The sequence below is a fragment of the Protopterus annectens genome, chromosome 8.part0 (genome assembly GCF_019279795.1).
Source record: "Protopterus annectens isolate FY-2018-M chromosome 8.part0, PAN1.0, whole genome shotgun sequence".
Classification (NCBI taxonomy): domain Eukaryota; kingdom Metazoa; phylum Chordata; order Ceratodontiformes; family Protopteridae; genus Protopterus; species Protopterus annectens.
In genome coordinates, this window is record NC_056741.1 from 1,203,702,017 (window position 1) to 1,203,721,390 (window position 19,374).

The 19,374-nt window shown below is 36.4% G+C and overlaps 1 protein-coding gene across 1 annotated transcript in view; it reads left to right on the top strand.

The window, feature by feature from the left end:
- Positions 1-19,374, top strand: part of LOC122809305 (tyrosine-protein phosphatase non-receptor type 18-like) — a 1,521,908-nt gene that overhangs the window by 1,227,936 nt on the left and 274,598 nt on the right. The window contains exon 13 of the mRNA XM_044080695.1: positions 11,151-11,683. Coding sequence (XP_043936630.1) covers positions 11,151-11,683 — 533 coding nt within the window. The remainder of the gene's footprint in view (positions 1-11,150; positions 11,684-19,374) is intronic.

Sequence of the window (19,374 nt, forward strand, 5' to 3'; positions counted from 1 at the left end):
TTCTAGGATTTTAGCTATTGGTGGGAGGATGACAGTAGGGCAGAAGTTAGCAATATCTGTACAGGGATCACCCTTAAGGACAGAAATGATGTGAGATATTTTCCAGAGGTGAGGTACATACTGTTCAGAGATAGAGCAATTGATTAGGGTAGAGATAGGATAGGCAATGGATGGAGCAGCTATTTTTAGGAATTCATTGGGAAGTTGATCAGCAGCAAGACAGCAGGGTTTTAGTTTGCGTAGGAGCTTTTTTATGTAAGAAGTTTGAACAGGTTTAAAGGAGAAAGACTGAGACTGAGGGGAAGGGGAGGTAAGTGTGAGTGGTAGATTTTGGTGGTTATCTAGGAGGGAGGTGATTGAATTAAAGTGAGAGTTGAACTGTGAGGCTAAATATTCGGAGGTGTTGCATTTGGAAGGAGTGGGGATGGAGGAGGTAGTTAATAGTTTTCCAGAACTTTTGACGGTTTTGTATGAACTTTTGTTGTATTTTTTTTCTTAGCTTGGTTTCTTAATTGCTGGTAAGAGGTGAGATAAGTTTTGTTACTGGCGGATTGGTATAGGGCCCTGGCTCTATCCCTTTGTTTAATCAGAAATTTGGTGTTATTAGAAAGCCATGGTAACTGTTTGGATTTGGTGCACATTTTCCTGATTGGGCCCAGACTATTTAAGATGTCAAGAAATTTGTTGTTAAAGAATTCTACTGCAAGGTCTAGTTTTAGGTTTTTTAATGGTGACCAATCACAATGTTGTAGTAGCAGACTGAATATATATGGGGAGAAGTTTTTCTTACTGTGGGTGAATTTGAAGGGACTGTAAAACTGGGTTTGAATTCTTTTTCTTACTAAGAATGTAGGGGCATGGTCACTAAGGTTGATTGGTAGGCAGCCAGCTTGGTAACCCAGGTTTGGCTTGGTTAATATCCAATCAAGTAGTGACTCTTTTTTTAGAATGTTTGTCAGTGAGAGTGGGACAATTTATAATTTGGGTGAAATTGTAAAGATTGATAAAGTTGGTAGGGCAGTTAGAGGAGCAGGAGAGCCAGTCGCGATTAAAGTCACCTAAGATGATAGTTTCCTGATTAAAACTGGAAGCAGACCAAGACAGGAGAAGTTCTATGCTGGGAAGATTATTTCCAGAAGGCAGGTAGGCAGCTATGATAATCATGGCTTTGTGAGGATTAATTTGCGGTGAGTGATGAAAACTTCTGCATTGGGGATGTCTGGTGAAATACAGTTTAGTTTTTCCACTTTTAGAGAGTCTTTAAACATAACAGCTACACCTCCACCTCTTTTGATTAGTCTGTCTTGCCTAATAATAATATAACTATTGAAAGTAATTTCAGAGTCTTTGATGTGGGGTTTTAACCAGGTGGCCAGGATAGCATGCAAGATTAAGGTGCTTAATGTTCGCTACAAGCTAAAAAAAGAAAAACTCATGGATAAATGATGCTGTTTCCTTTTAAGAAAATGGACCAACTATTGCTTTTCAAATTCCCATACTAGACACATTATTAGTTACTAGAACTAACTTTACAGTTTTAGGGTCATAAGTAGGAATGACAAGGTAAGACATCGCTATTAGTAATTAGGAGGTATTTCAAAATTACTGGAATCAGTATACCCACAGGAGGGTAAAAGATCATGGGACATCAAACTCATATGCAGTGATAACAAAATCAGTCTCCAAAAGGGACAAAGGTGAGGATGTAGTTATGCAAAACTAATAATTCAGATTTTAGGCAAAATTGACAAAATCAGGGATCACAGCCAAACAGATAGGACATACAACTGGAATTAAGAAGTCAGGAGACCCCAGAAAACAGAGTTAGGTGGTATTTAGCAGGAAAGACTGAGTCAGGAGAGGAAGGGCTTTGAAGAAGTAATGGGCTCCATTGATCCAGAGTATCCTTAAAGGAATCAGTACCCCATCACTTCTAACAGATTCAGATGGACCACTGCTGGAGAGTACATCCTACCAGCTCAATTAGCTCTAGATTAATAGTGTTCCAGGAGATCCTGCTTCTTGAAGGACAATTAGCAAATTAAGTCTTGATCATAAACAGCAAAAAATCCAGAAATGACCGCTGGCCAAGCAGATAGAAGAAATAAACAAGGAAAGTGTCACCAAATAAGTGAAGGAAAACCTCAGCGGTTCAAGTATACTTTTGACATTTTGTATAAAAAAAGAATTGTTTTTATTTTTTTTTTATTTATTTAAAAGTTCATAAGTATGTTTGAACTGTTGAGTTTCATTAGCCTTTTGGTGAAATATCACTTGACTGTTTGATCTGTATTTTGACAACTTCAGTTTACTTTCTATTTTCAAAATGACAAGAGATGATCCTTTAACGTTAAAGGGACAGTAATACTGTTGGTCTTTGTCATATCATCACATCCAGTGTTACTTAGCTGACTTACTAAATGCATGAGGCGCATTAAGTACTGCATTTATTATCAATTTAACAGAATATCAAACCAAGATAGGCTACACTGCTTAGGATGCCCTCAGAGCAAGAGACCCTTATTGACCTCAGGGTTGCTATTGCCTTAAAATGGCTATGGCTTTAATGCAGAGTGTCTTAACTTACTTTACTTAACTTACTTTCATTTAAGATTGAAAGAATGGGTTTACACAATTACTGTGGGAATGACTGAGTCAGAGTGTGCTTCCTTTGGTGACTTTATGACATCAGTGGCTGGGGTCATCATTTTGAATGGTCTACCTATGAGCCATCAATGATCTCTCTCTCTTTTTTGGTACTCCAGTTTTTCAAAAATTACATTTTTTATTTTTTTTTTATTTTATATTTGTTTACTGGGAAAGTCCGACTGGACACATGTCCATTTTCAGTGGAGGCCCGGGGAGAAAAGCTCCAAATAACAATAACAATACAGTACAAAAGAGAAATGTGGGCATTATTCAAGAGAACACATGAGCATACATATTAAGAATGTACACAAGCATATGGGTAACATATCATAAGACATGTGAGCATACATGATCAGAGTACAAACAAGGATAAATAAGCAGAAATTATCAGTTTTTCATTGTAAGTTATTATTATAGTAAGTGATACAAATATGAGAAAAACATTTTTCTTTTTTTTTTTTAGGATGGTTATATTCATTCCATTTAGAACAAAATAGTAATAGAACAAGTTGACCAGTGCTGTGAAGGAATTGTCACTGCATGTTGAAAACAGTGAGCCAAACAACCTAAAGAAACACAATTTTCTTTTTTTTTTTTTTGCAGGGAGGAAGCCTTCTTGCACATTGAATGTGGGTTATGAGCCCACAGCACCTCCTGAAATTTTATTATATATTTATATATATTATATATATATATATATATATACACACACACACACACACACACACACACACACACACACACACACACACACACACACACACACACACACACACACACACACACATATAAACCAACTCCACAGTCACACCACGGTGAAAGAAAGGGGGCAAAACCCTGAAAACCACAATGCCAGCTTGCATAATACAATACATCAAGGTGAAACTCACTGCAACATTCTGTTTTTGCCCTTACGTTGCTCGACCACCAGTGCAGTAAGCACCCATAGGTGCACCTTTTTGAAAACAGGCAATTTTTAGGATTCTTACTGCAGTTTAAAAGAGTGGAATTAATTGGTACAAAATTACAAACAGTGACAACAAAAAGATAGCTGTTTCAAAAATTATCCAGGTTACTATGAAAGGAGCTGAAGGTTTTATTTCTTTTCTACTCAGAGCCAGGTATGAATTCTAAGTTAAGGTAGCATGGCTTCCAAATATATTATTCACATAGCAACATATTGAAGTATATCTCACCTTGCACTGCATTTAATGGTGCATTCCTCATGCTGGCCTACATTGTATGCTCACCTTGTACTACTTTCAGTCCCGTATGCCACATTCTGTACTACTTTTAGTGTTGTATGCCTCATGGCAAACTATTTTCAGTGATGCATGCCTCACAATGTCTTACTTTTGGTGAGATATGGTCAGGATGTACCACTTTTACTGACAAATGCCTCATGCTGTATAACGTGATAAGGTATGCCTCATGCTGTATAACTTGATAAGGTATGCCTCATGCTGTATAACTTGATAAGGTATGCCTCATGCTGTATAACTTGATAAGGTATGCCTCATGCTGTATAACTTGATAAGGTATGCCTCATGCTGTATAACGTGATAAGGTATGCCTCATGCTGTATAACGTGATAAGTTATGCCTCATGCTGTATAACTTGATAAGGTATGCCTCATGCTGTATAACTTGATAAGTTATGCCTCATGCTGTATAACTTGATAAGTTATGCCTCATGCTGTATAACGTGATAAGGTATGCCTCATGCTGTATAACTTGATAAGTTATGCCTCATGCTGTATGACTTGATAAGTTATGCCTCATGCTGTATAACTTGATAAGTTATGCCTCATGCTGTATAACTTGATAAGTTATGCCTCATGCTGTATAACTTGATAAGTTATGCCTCATGCTGTATAACTTGATAAGTTATGCCTCATGCTGTATAACTTGATAAGTTATGCCTCATGCTGTATAACTTGATAAGTTATGCCTCATGCTGTATAACTTGATAAGGTATGCCTCATGCTGTATAACTTGATAAGGTATGCCTCATGCTGTATAACTTGATAAGGTATGTCTCATGCTGTATAACGTGATAAGGTATGCCTCATGCTGTATAACTTGATAAGTTATGCCTCATGCTGTATAACTTGATAAGGTATGCCTCATGCTGTATAACGTGATAAGGTATGCCTCATGCTGTATAACGTGATAAGGTATGCCTCATGCTGTATAACGTGATAAGGTATGCCTCATGCTGTATAACGTGATAAGGTATGCCTCATGCTGTATAACGTGATAAGGTATGCCTCATGCTGTATAACTTGATAAGTTATGCCTCATGCTGTATAACTTGATAAGGTATGCCTCATGCTGTATAACTTGATAAGGTATGCCTCATGCTGTATAACTTGATAAGGTATGCCTCATGCTGTATAACTTGATAAGTTATGCCTCATGCTGTATAACTTGATAAGTTATGCCTCATGCTGTATAACTTGATAAGGTATGCCTCATGCTGTATAACGTGATAAGGTATGCCTCATGCTGTATAACGTGATAAGGTATGCCTCATGCTGTATAACTTGATAAGGTATGCCTCATGCTGTATAACTTGATAAGGTATGCCTCATGCTGTATAACTTGATAAGTTATGCCTCATGCTGTATAACTTGATAAGGTATGCCTCATGCTGTATAACGTGATAAGGTATGCCTCATGCTGTATAACGTGATAAGGTATGCCTCATGCTGTATAACGTGATAAGGTATGCCTCATGCTGTATAACGTGATAAGGTATGCCTCATGCTGTATAACTTGATAAGGTATGCCTCATGCTGTATAACGTGATAAGGTATGCCTCATGCTGTATAACTTGATAAGTTATGCCTCATGCTGTATAACTTGATAAGGTATGCCTCATGCTGTATAACTTGATAAGGTATGCCTCATGCTGTATAACTTGATAAGGTATGCCTCATGCTGTATAACTTGATAAGTTATGCCTCATGCTGTATAACTTGATAAGTTATGCCTCATGCTGTATAACTTGATAAGGTATGCCTCATGCTGTATAACGTGATAAGGTATGCCTCATGCTGTATAACGTGATGAGGTATGCCTCATGCTGTATAACTTGATAAGGTATGCCTCATGCTGTATAACTTGATAAGGTATGCCTCATGCTGTATAACTTGATAAGTTATGCCTCATGCTGTATAACTTGATAAGTTATGCCTCATGCTGTATAACTTGATAAGGTATGCCTCATGCTGTATAACTTGATAAGGTATGCCTCATGCTGTATAACTTGATAAGTTATGCCTCATGCTGTATAACGTGATAAGTTATGCCTCATGCTGTATAACTTGATAAGGTATGCCTCATACTGTATAACTTGATAAGTTATGCCTCATGCTGTATAACTTGATAAGGTATGCCTCATGCTGTATAACTTGATAAGTTATGCCTCATGCTGTATAACGTGATAAGGTATGCCTCATGCTGTATAACTTGATAAGGTATGCCTCATGCTGTATAACTTGATAAGTTATGCCTCATGCTGTATAACGTGATAAGTTATGCCTCATGCTGTATAACTTGATAAGTTATGCCTCATGCTGTATAACTTGATAAGGTATGCCTCATGCTGTATAACTTGATAAGGTATGCCTCATGCTGTATAACTTGATAAGGTATGCCTCATGCTGTATAACTTGATAAGGTATGCCTCATGCTGTATAACTTGATAAGTTATGCCTCATACTGTATAACGTGATAAGTTATGCCTCATGCTGTATAACGTGATAAGTTATGCCTCATGCTGTATAACTTGATAAGTTATGCCTCATGCTGTATAACTTGATAAGGTATGCCTCATGCTGTATAACTTGATAAGGTATGCCTCATGCTGTATAACTTGATAAGGTATGCCTCATGCTGTATAACTTGATAAGGTATGCCTCATGCTGTATAACTTGATAAGTTATGCCTCATACTGTATAACGTGATAAGTTATGCCTCATGCTGTATAACGTGATAAGTTATGCCTCATGCTGTATAACTTGATAAGTTATGCCTCATGCTGTATAACTTGATAAGGTATGCCTCATGCTGTATAACTTGATAAGGTATGCCTCATGCTGTATAACTTGATAAGGTATGCCTCATGCTGTATAACTTGATAAGTTATGCCTCATACTGTATAACGTGATAAGTTATGCCTCATGCTGTATAACGTGATAAGTTATGCCTCATGCTGTATAACTTGATAAGTTATGCCTCATGCTGTATAACTTGATAAGGTATGCCTCATGCTGTATAACTTGATAAGGTATGCCTCATGCTGTATAACTTGATAAGGTATGCCTCATGCTGTATAACTTGATAAGGTATGCCTCATGCTGTATAACTTGATAAGGTATGCCTCATGCTGTATAACATGATAAGGTATGCCTCATGCTGTATAACTTGATAAGTTATGCCTCATGCTGTATAACTTGATAAGTTATGCCTCATGCTGTATAACGTGATAAGGTATGCCTCATGCTGTATAACTTGATAAGGTATGCCTCATGCTGTATAACGTGATAAGGTATGCCTCATGCTGTATAACGTGATAAGGTATGCCTCATGCTGTATAACTTGATAAGGTATGCCTCATGCTGTATAACGTGATAAGGTATGCCTCATGCTGTATAACTTGATAAGGTATGCCTCATGCTGTATAACGTGATAAGGTATGCCTCATGCTGTATAACTTGATAAGGTATGCCTCATGCTGTATAACGTGATAAGGTATGCCTCATGCTGTATAACGTGATAAGGTATGCCTCATGCTGTATAACTTGATAAGGTATGCCTCATGCTGTATAACGTGATAAGGTATGCTTCATGCTGTATAACGTGATAAGGTATGCCTCATGCTGTATAACGTGATAAGGTATGCCTCATGCTGTATAACTTGATAAGGTATGCCTCATGCTGTGTAACGTGATAGGTTATGCCTCATGCTGTATAACTTGATAAGGTATGCCTCATGCTGTATAACTTGATAAGGTATGCCTCATGCTGTATAACTTGATAAGGTATGCCTCATGCTGTATAACGTGATAAGGTATGCCTCATGCTGTATAACGTGATAAGGTATGCCTCATGCTGTATAACTTGATAAGGTATGCCTCATGCTGTATAACTTGATAAGGTATGCCTCATGCTGTATAACTTGATAAGGTATGCCTCATGCTGTATAACTTGATAAGTTATGCCTCATGCAGTATAACTTGATAAGTTATGCCTCATGCTGTATAACGTGATAAGGTATGCCTCATGCTGTATAACGTGATAAGTTATGCCTCATGCTGTATAACTTGATAAGTTATGCCTCATGCTGTATAACGTGATAAGGTATGCCTCATGCTGTATAACTTGATAAGGTATGCCTCATGCAGTATAACTTGATAAGTTATGCCTCATGCTGTATAACTTGATAAGGTATGCCTCATGCTGTATAACGTGATAAGTTATGCCTCATGCAGTATAACTTGATAAGGTATGCCTCATGCTGTATAACGTGATCAGGTATGCCTCATGCTGTATAACGTGATAAGTTATGCCTCATGCTGTATAACTTGATAAGGTATGCCTCATGCTGTATAACTTGATAAGTTATGCCTCATGCTGTATAACTTGATAAGTTATGCCTCATGCTGTATAACTTGATAAGTTATGCCTCATGCTGTATAACTTGATAAGGTATGCCTCATGCTGTATAACTTGATAAGGTATGCCTCATGCTGTATAACTTGATAAGGTATGCCTCATGCTGTATAACTTGATAAGTTATGCCTCATGCTGTATAACTTGATAAGGTATGCCTCATGCTGTATAACTTGATAAGGTATGCCTCATGCTGTATAACTTGATAAGGTATGCCTCATGCTGTATAACTTGATAAGTTATGCCTCATGCTGTATAACTTGATAAGGTATGCCTCATGCTGTATAACTTGATAAGTTATGCCTCATGCTGTATAACTTGATAAGTTATGCCTCATGCTGTATAACTTGATAAGGTATGCCTCATGCTGTATAACTTGATAAGGTATGCCTCATGCTGTATAACTTGATAAGGTATGCCTCATGCTGTATAACTTGATAAGTTATGCCTCATGCTGTATAACTTGATAAGGTATGCCTCATGCTGTATAACTTGATAAGGTATGCCTCATGCTGTATAACTTGATAAGGTATGCCTCATGCTGTATAACTTGATAAGGTATGCCTCATGCTGTATAACTTGATAAGGTATGCCTCATGCCGTATAACTTGATAAGGTATGCCTCATGCTGTATAACGTGATAAGGTATACCTCATGCTGTATAACTTGATAAGTTATGCCTCATGCTGTATAACTTGATAAGGTATGCCTCATGCAGTATAACTTGATAAGGTATGCCTCATGCTGTATAACTTGATAAGGTATGCCTCATGCTGTATAACTTGATAAGGTATGCCTCATGCTGTATAACTTGATAAGGTATGCCTCATGCTGTATAACTTGATAAGGTATGCCTCATGCTGTATAACTTGATAAGGTATGCCTCATGCTGTATAACTTGATAAGGTATGCCTCATGCTGTATAACTTGATAAGGTATGCCTCATGCTGTATAACTTGATAAGGTATGCCTCATGCTGTATAACTTGATAAGGTATGCCTCATGCTGTATAACTTGATAAGGTATGCCTCATACTGTATAACTTGATAAGTTATGCCTCATGCTGTATAACTTGATAAGTTATGCCTCATGCTGTATACCTTGATAAGGTATGCCTCATGCTGTATAACTTGATAAGGTATGCCTCATGCTGTATAACTTGATAAGGTATGCCTCATGCTGTGTAACTTGATAAGGTATGCCTCATGCTGTATAACTTGATAAGGTATGCCTCATGCAGTATAACTTGATAAGGTATGCCTCATGCAGTATAACTTGATAAGGTATGCCTCATGCAGTATAACTTGATAAGGTATGCCTCATGCTGTATAACTTGATAAGGTATGCCTCATGCTGTATAACTTGATAAGGTATGCCTCATGCTGTATAACTTGATAAGTTATGCCTCATGCTGTATAACTTGATAAGGTATGCCTCATGCTGTATAACTTGATAAGGTATGCCTCATGCTGTATAACTTGATAAGTTATGCCTCATGCTGTATAACTTGATAAGGTATGCCTCATGCTGTATAACTTGATAAGGTATGCCTCATGCTGTATAACTTGATAAGGTATGCCTCATGCTGTATAACTTGATAAGTTATGCCTCATGCTGTATAACGTGATAAGGTATGCCTCATGCTGTATAACTTGATAAGTTATGCCTCATGCTGTATAACGTGATAAGTTATGCCTCATGCTGTATAACTTGATAAGGTATGCCTCATGCTGTATAACTTGATAAGTTATGCCTCATGCTGTATAACTTGATAAGTTATGCCTCATGCTGTATAACGTGATAAGTTATGCCTCATGCTGTATAACTTGATAAGTTATGCCTCATGCTGTATAACTTGATAAGTTATGCCTCATGCTGTATAACTTGATAAGTTATGCCTCGTGCTGTATAACGTGATAAGTTATGCCTCATGCTGTATAACTTGATAAGTTATGCCTCATGCTGTATAACTTGATAAGGTATGCCTCATGCTGTATAACTTGATAAGTTATGCCTCATGCTGTATAACTTGATAAGTTATGCCTCATGCTGTATAACTTGATAAGTTATGCCTCATGCTGTATAACTTGATAAGTTATGCCTCATACTGTACTACTTTTAGTGATGCATGCTTCATGATGGACTGATAAAGCTGCATTCCTATGTTGCTCACAAAAAAAACTATTTATTGCATATCACTTTGGCCATATGCAGCTGAAAGTTAACACATCTGTCATGCAGAATCTTGTGTCTATACCCTGAGTACTAGCCCTTTACATTGGTGTATCATATTCATTCATACAGGTGTATAAAACCGACTGCTTGCTGAAATTTAAAACTGAAACATAGACATTTTTCTTATTATTGAGAATTATCGATTCTAGTAATTTCAGCTCAAACAAGCAAGTCTTGAACTCTTTCTGTATCCCTTTCTCCCATGCAAGAAGACTTAATGAGTTACTCTTTGTTTCTTTTGTTTACAAATTTCCATAGCACATATGGTGATAAAGTACCCTTAGTGCTTCTGAGTATTTTATAGTTTGGGAAAGGGTAACTTTGACGTCTCAAAGAAGTTATACTAATGAAGGAGCAAATGGATAAAAATATCAGCATATCAAAAATGAATATTTCTTTCATGATATGAGGTTAGGTTTTATAAGGCTGCCTGGAAAACATAATGTGACTTCCTGACCCAAGTAGTTTAGCATATGTTTGTTTGCCATATGAAAGCTGTGTCATTTAATCATTTAATTTGTTCTCTTGTCTTTTCTTTTTCACCTTCACCATGATCTGTTCTTAACATGTGGATTGGAATGACTGTAGACGTTTTAACAGCACAGAGAAAAGCACTACAGAAAACTCATCTGAGCCTTGCTATTCTAATACAAGTGCCCTCATGAATGACACCTATGCTGTTGTCCGCAAACCCAAGGGCCATCTTAAATTGGATAATGTCACAACACATTACAGTGGAGCTGCTGCTCTCTCTCCGGTACCACCAGATCCCAAGCTAAAGCCCAGTCTCCATCTGCATTATGATAATCTGCCTATTGGCCAAACAACCCCAGTGACTCCTAATGTGGATGCTCTGTATAGCATCGTAAAGCCTAAGTCAAGACGCCCTCAATCACCCAGCCAGAGCCTATTGCCTGCTCCAACCATTCCATTACCAAAAGCAGAGGAGAACATTTACAGTGGACAAGATTCAAATCAAGGGTATGATAAATCCTACTCCCAAACATCATCACTGTTCACGGCAGTGCCTACTTACCCCACGGTCACTCCACCAGTTCTCCGAGCAAAAGATCAAGAATCAGACAATCTGGATTATTCTCATGTCTACGTACCTGGGCAAGGTAAGGTCTTCCCTATGCACTGACAAAAGTAAATGGCTACATTCTTAAACTTTCTGTTTGTAAAACATAGGAAAACATTTGCATTTAATTCCCAATGTTATTACTTTATGGCATCATCACAAAGCATAGCTATCATATTACATTGTGTTTGAACATCATTAAGGTATTCAATTTGGTTAACCATGAATTAGCTAAAAAATTAAGAATGGATCTTAAAATTTCTGTTGTTCAGAATTTTTGAAAGGCACTTAATAGATCAGTTTTGCAACATGATGATGTCTATGATAAAATTCTGTAGATGCTTTCAGCACATTGAAATACTGATGAATGCAATTGATTTGGACTTGCTTGTATCAGGTCCTAGTATAGGGTTAACAACTTCTCTGATTCATATGGGATACAATTTGCTGCTACATCAATTGTCTGAGTTTAGAATGTGGATAAATGCAAAGCAACTGTCTTTAAATTCATGTTCACAGAGAACAGTTTTGATTTGTATGAAATTCAGATTGGAAATGCACATTAATTTATTTTAAAAATCATACTAGCAAATACATTTGGCCATTTTAGTTTTATACTCTATGTAATTGATGAGGCGTTACTGTTGGATGCACTGTTTAATCATTTCTGCACTACAGAACTTCATTTTTATATACTCAAACAATTCTGTTGCAGTACTGCGTTATTTTGTTATCACTGCAAACTAACACAGTGTTTCTGTTATATTTTTTATCTTGGATATTGGGATGAAATAAGACTTGTTACTGTGACATGCCAGTTGCACTGTAGAAGTTATACATACCATTTCTAAATTTCTTTGAAACTGTAGATTACAGACTCACACTTGGAAAAGAACAGCGTATAAAAAACATTGTTATAGAGCAGGTTACATAGGTATATGTTTCCCCCCAAAAGCACTGAACAGTGTTCGGGCCTAACACATTGAGGGTATAACGCCCTTACTTTGACCTAGATGATGCATGTTCTACTAGCAGCAAAGGGGGGGGGGATAAATAGCTGATATCAGCTGACCCATCCCAGGGGGAGTAAGGCAACCCAGGCTTGCTCTAATATAGCAGTCTTCTGAGCCTTGTAAGCTCCATGCCACAGACTGATGTACCACCAGTCTGGAGGCTGCATGTACATGGGTGTGCACATACATCTACCAACCCATCATCTAAGTTGTGCTTGAAGAGTCACTAAGGTGTGAGAATGAACAGGATATACCTACTCACAGCAACATACTGCTGCATCCACATCTCAAATCTCCTCACTGGCCACAGATGTTGGTCGGGTTGGATCCAGGGAAGGCTACAAGTTCTGAAACTACATGAATGAGAACAGGAGCTGGACACAACTAAAGGTTAGCTGTGAGGAGAGGGATTAAAATAACACTGAACAGTTTTAAAATGACAATTAAAACATTCTTTGGTTTACTTGATGTATTTGTATGTCTTAAATTATTTTGAAATTTAGAAATGGACTTTGGTTTCTCAGTTATACTTCCTTTTGAATTAATACATATAATCTCTGTTGAAATCATGTGAAAGCAACATAAGGCAATGTTAAAAAAAAAATAGTTCATAAATCAACACAAGAAATTTGACTATGCTAAATATGGAAAAAATTCTGTTTTATGGAAAAGCATCTGATTGAACCAGAATGAATGTCTGGCATTAGAAGAAAACTTAATTAACCAGGTAGAGAATAAATGAATTATGAAAATGTATAAACTGCCTTTGCGTTGTTCTGAATGAAAGGGTAATTCAAGGAATTACTATATGTGCTGATAAAGCCATAGTTTTCAGAAATCTGAGCTGACATGTTAAAGGGTTTCTCACACTGTTTATATCTACAAAAATGTTTTGTTCACAGAGAAAAAATTAATAGAATACACTAATAACTAAATCAAAAATCATAATATATGCAGCAGCTATAACACGTTCTGTATGTAAATGCTAGACAGCTGTAACGCATTCTGTATGTAAATGCTAGAACCCCAGTGGTAATGAATCAAAATATCAGGCAATTAACACATTACAAGAGCATCTGCTGCTTAGTATATAAATCTATTCTTTTTTCTTTCTTCCTTTTTTTCTATGAATAATTTCTGATTTTGTGTATGAAAAGGAGCATTGACAGCCATGATTTTTATACCCATGAGCTGGGATTCACTGGAATTTAGCTTGTTCATGTCTGGCTAATGCATCGGACTAGGTGACATACCTCTCAACTGTACTGAGATTTTTGCCTCATGTTTTCGGCCAGTTTTTCATAAAATTGTGGTTTTCTGGCAAATTAGTGGAAAATTATTAAAGATTGAAGTTAGAAACTAATGACAGATATTTCAGTTTCAGTCTTCAAATCCTTCAGGAAATTCATGATAATGTAAAACCTGTTGTTCTATCAACTTTATAAGTTTGTAAGTGCAATATTTAAAAACTGTCCCTATTTTTGGGCCTTTGTCCAACTTGTATATATGGCTTTGTCCAGATTTCTTGCTGTAAGATGTTGAGAGGTATTAAATATTATGGTGTAACATCATGTGCAGACTATTCAGATGAGGTCAGGCTGATGTAATTACTCATGCAAGATGAACAAAAGTATGGAATTCCAGAACTCAGAAGTATGACAGTGACCAGGGTGAAGCATGAATGGATGTAATGGTGGTACCCTGCAGAAGTGGGTGCAACCTGGGTGACCATGTTAACAATGTCTCATTTCTGTGTTACATAAATGATGTAGGGGATTATTTTTTTGTAGCTTAATGTTAAAAGGAGCAATTCCTTTTCAATGGAGGATACAGGTTGATTCACATACTACCAAAAGCATACCATGATATCCACAAGAAATGCTACAGAAGCTCTTGGCTTTACAGAGTGTAAAGACAGCAGGCTTATAAAGAAGACTATTTAGTAATATTTATTGCTTAACTGCAACAATCTGTAGTATATATTCTTTTTCTGAAATAAAGGCAACAATCCAAGGAATTTAGTGGACTACATTTAATAAAATTTGTCACTCTACAGCTGCTAATGAAGAGAAAGGCTAGGCTGGGCCTATGCACGGGGATAAAAGAGGTAAAGGGAGGGTTACATGAATAACAGTGTAAACGCATCTTCCAAACAGTTTTTTTTTAAACACCTTTATTGAATTATTAGTTGTGACATAGGCACATTTACATTTATATAAAAGTAATCAAACTATAATAAAAAGTTAAAATTAAATATTATGATTTACATGTATTGCTATATATCATACAACCTAAGCAGCATTAGATAAATTATTCAGTTCCTGCCCATGTTTTTAAATAAGAAACATCTTTATTAAACCATCCCTTATGACATAAGCAATCATATATTTATATAAATGAAAAAAAAAACCATACCAACGCAGTCTTAATTGCAAGCATTTTACATCAGAAATCATACCGAGACACTCCCAGTTATAAACATTATACATCACTTATATTCTACCCAATAATTCTCAATCAAACATTACATAGCTCATTTAAGTCCTGCCTTCTTTTAAACCTCATTCCTCTCCTGTATGTATTGTTCCCACAATTCCCATTTTTTCCTATGTGGTTTGCTCCTACCTTTTTCTAAAGATCTCATCTCCAGTTGTTTTATTTCTGTTGCTATATTCGCAGCTTCCAATATAGTTGGTTTATATTCTGATTTCCATTTTCTAGTATTTGCTTTTTTGGCAGCCACCATAATTAGAGACAGGAAGGCCTTATCATGTCTAGGCAATTCCAATTCAGTATCATAACTCAGAAACATCATTTCCCTCATCACACTAGTCTGCCCACCCAGCAACTCTGACAGTACATCTCGCAGGGAATCCTTTAAGTCTGCCAACACACTGCACTACAAGAAAACATGTTCCCAATTATCTCTTTCTTCCCCATCAAACCTTCAACATTTGCTATCTACCTGAGGAAAAATTCTCTGAAGTCTGCTTGGGGTATAAAAATATCTATGTAAACATTTCCCAGCAAAAATCCTAAATTTTCTATCTTCCTAACGGTGTTTTCTTTAGAACATATAATGTTGTAGTTTACTGCCAGAGACAACCAAACTATTATGATTGTGTTCAGAGTTTATATTTCAGTGCCAAGTTTTCTATATGAATTTGTTGGCAATATGGGTTAGTGGTGAGACATAGATTCTGATGAACAGGGTTTGCTAACTCTATAAAGTGATAAAACTTGGAAGAGCATTTCAGAAGGTAGCTATTTTATTCTGATACATTCTAGGCGTTAGTGACAGAGAGGAGGGGTTTGTCTTTAAAGTGAAGAGCTTTCATTGGGTGGTAATATTGAAGTATGTATTTCAGTGTTGTATACTTAACAGAGCAGTATATTAGAGTAGGAGTTAGTCGTAGCTAGCTATAATGAGGTGGTCTGGGAGTTCACGTGTTGATGAGAGGATAGTCTGATATGACTCTCTAATGGTGTCCAGAGATGCTTATGTTAACAGTGAGATGGGAATATTCCTTTCTGTATTTAAATTTGAGGTTATAAGATGAGGTAAAGTCTGGAAGGGACCTGAAACTTAATGCTACATTGAGAAGAAAGAACTGTGATGCCCAAGAATTTCTGTACAATGTCATCTGGTAACTAGGGAGATGCATATACTGATTTCTCTGCCTTTGATTTTCAGCACTGTGGATCAAACAAACATTAGACAGAGGACAGGATCCCCATTACTGTTACTTCTCAAATAATATCTGTAGAGGGTGAACATCTCTAACTTTATTTTTCATAAGATTGCAAGTGCAGAGTTGGATCATGGTCAAATGGAGCCCAAGCCAGGGTAATGGACCAGCCCCCCCTCCTGCAGCTATTCCAGTGAACTAATACTTGACTCTCAACCCCCCCCCCCATTTCTATAGACACTGTTCAAAACTGTCAGTGTATATACTATTTTTTTCTTTCCTTTTGAAATAATTACAGAGCTGTGGATTTCATTTTTTATTTTTAGGCAGCAGCCGCTTTTCATCTGAGACATGAGGCGGTGTTTGCTGTATACTCCTAAGAGAAATTTGGCCAGGACATCAGGGAACTTCCCCTACTCTTTTGTGTACAGGGACGTTATTGAGTGTGGTGCTTTCTGCTTCCAGTCTGAGCATGAAGGCAGCTTGGAGAAGCAAGGAGATAGAATGGAGATCATCTGCTAGTGGAGATGGTATATATTCACAAAGGGAAAGTGAATCATTGAAGATAGGTGAAAGCAATGAGGTGCAGAGCAGAGAGGTAAGGTCAGACGAGCATAGATGCATGGTGAAACATGTTATAGAAGGAATGATTTATCAGGAGAGGCTGAAGACAGTCGCATCTTCTCAACAGCAGTGTGGGGCACCAAATGAAAGAGTGGTTGTGCAGATATTGGATTATGAAGACATCTTCCAACAAAATCTTTTAGGGAAGAAAATTAGCAGAAATGTGTGTCATTACAACCCTCCAATTGGGAGGATTGCGGGCTGTATATTTAAAAGAGATGGTGGACCAGACTGAACCAGAAAGTGAGATAGCAGCTTCATGGAGTGAAATTATGGAGATGATGCAGGGGGCTAGGTGATGGAGACTACAGTAAAGAAAAGATCATATGAGGAGACAGTAAAAGAAGGGGAGAGACAAGTCAAAGAAGTACAGAGATGGTGAAGATGTTTGTAATAAGGTTAAGTAGTAAAGAAGAAAAAGGTCTCAAAAGGTATGAGGTTTGAGACACTGTGATAGCACCAGTGGGTATTTCTCCCAAACTGGTAACAGCTTTCATTCACATTAATAAAGCGACATACTGTGACATTTTGTTTGAGACTGGACAGTGTATAGATGCATTTTTAGAACAGTATGAGTTAAAAAAAAGAACTGTAATCCTTGGAACTGTTATGTGGTGCAAGTGTTTCACAGAAAAACGAAAATAATTTTTGTGCAATTCAAAACAGGCTGAAAAAGTATTAAAGGCCTATTTAAAGACTTCATATAAATAAGTCATGGACACAACAAAAATATATGGTGATGTAGATTTATAGACTTGGGGTTGGGAATGTGGGGTAATTTCAAAAATGGAAAATGAAAATGTTATATATATTCTAAGTATGATAAACGTAGAGGATAATAGAGGATTTGTTAGCTATGGAGAACAGCTGAAAACATGCTTTTTTTGTGGAAGGAATAATGATTTGATTAGTAACTGTGATAAATGAAAATGTTGTACTTGTGGTAAACCAGGGAATGAAGCTAAGAAATGTGATATGATATGATATGATATGTATCAAAATGTAGGCAAACTGGGCATGTATGGATGGATTGTGAAGAAAATACAGAAACTATAGTACAAAAATAGACACCGGAATCTGTATGTAATATAAAAAATGTCGAAAAGGAAGATGAGGGACAAATTACTACAGTGGTAAAAAAATAAAGTAAATGAAAGAGAAGAAGTGGTGCAAGATATGTGTGATGAGAGATATGTAAACTGGCAAGTAGTGACAGAAAATGTCTATATGGAAAAGGGAAATTTAAAAGTGTAATTGTGAAAGAAAATAAGGTAAAGGATAAAAGTGGAAGGGAATGATCCTTTTTTTTTTCTAAAAAGAGGCTGAAGATCTTGGCAATAAGTATTAATAGTAAATAGTATAAATAATAAAAGATGAATAGGCATACTGGAATGTTGCGCAACACTTGATATGAGTACAGTTATAAAGAAGGTGTGAAAGTATTAGCAGAAGAGGAAAGGTTACAAACTGAAGTGTTATGGGGTGGAAATATTTGGAATATGGGAAAAGATACATGCCCAGGAATAGGTCTGTTGTGTAAGGGAAATATAAAAGTTGTAGACATTACAATAGTAGAATTGGGAAGAATAATTGTGACAGATTTAAGGTGGAAAAAGATGTGTACAGAATTAATGCACTATATGCATATGTTACAAAAAAAAGAAAGCAATAACGTTTAAAAAAATTCTAAATTATGTAGGAGTTAATATGGGCATAATATTAGTGGGGTACTTTGTGATTTAAGAAAAAGAAAGAAGGAAGTGATGCTAGGAATGTATACAAGATAATGAAAAGTAGAACACTGTATATATATATATATATATATATATATATATATATATATATGGGGCAATATACATTGGAGGTATTAAAGAAATGAAATAAAAGAAATTCATTATTTTCTGATAGTTCGAAATTGTGTGAAAAGGAATAAAAGTAACAGGATTTTCAGATTATTTAGCTATATAGCTAGAAGTGTAAGAGAAGGCTGGATATACAAGAATTGGTAAAGGCATTAAGAGACTTAATGGAAATGGTTTTAATGATAAGAAGGAGATTCATAAATCATGCAAAGATCATATAGATAGGAGATGTTTTTAATGAAAACTGGATGAATTGTTGGATAAGTTTTAAGGAAAAGTATAAAAAATGCTTTTTGGATTGACAAGCTAGGAAGAGAAGGAGCTAGAAATTAAAATATAGGCAACTGACTCAAGAAATATTTAGAGAAATGCTAAGAAATAAGACAGCATTTTATGAAAAGGAAACAAAAATGTGTGAGCTAAATCAGGAGAAGATTAAGAAGATGTTACATAAAGATATTTCTTACAAAGGAGAAAGTAGGAGGAGGCTTCATATTTGAACAGATTAGTAAAAGAGAATAAGATAATTGAAAAAATAAAGGG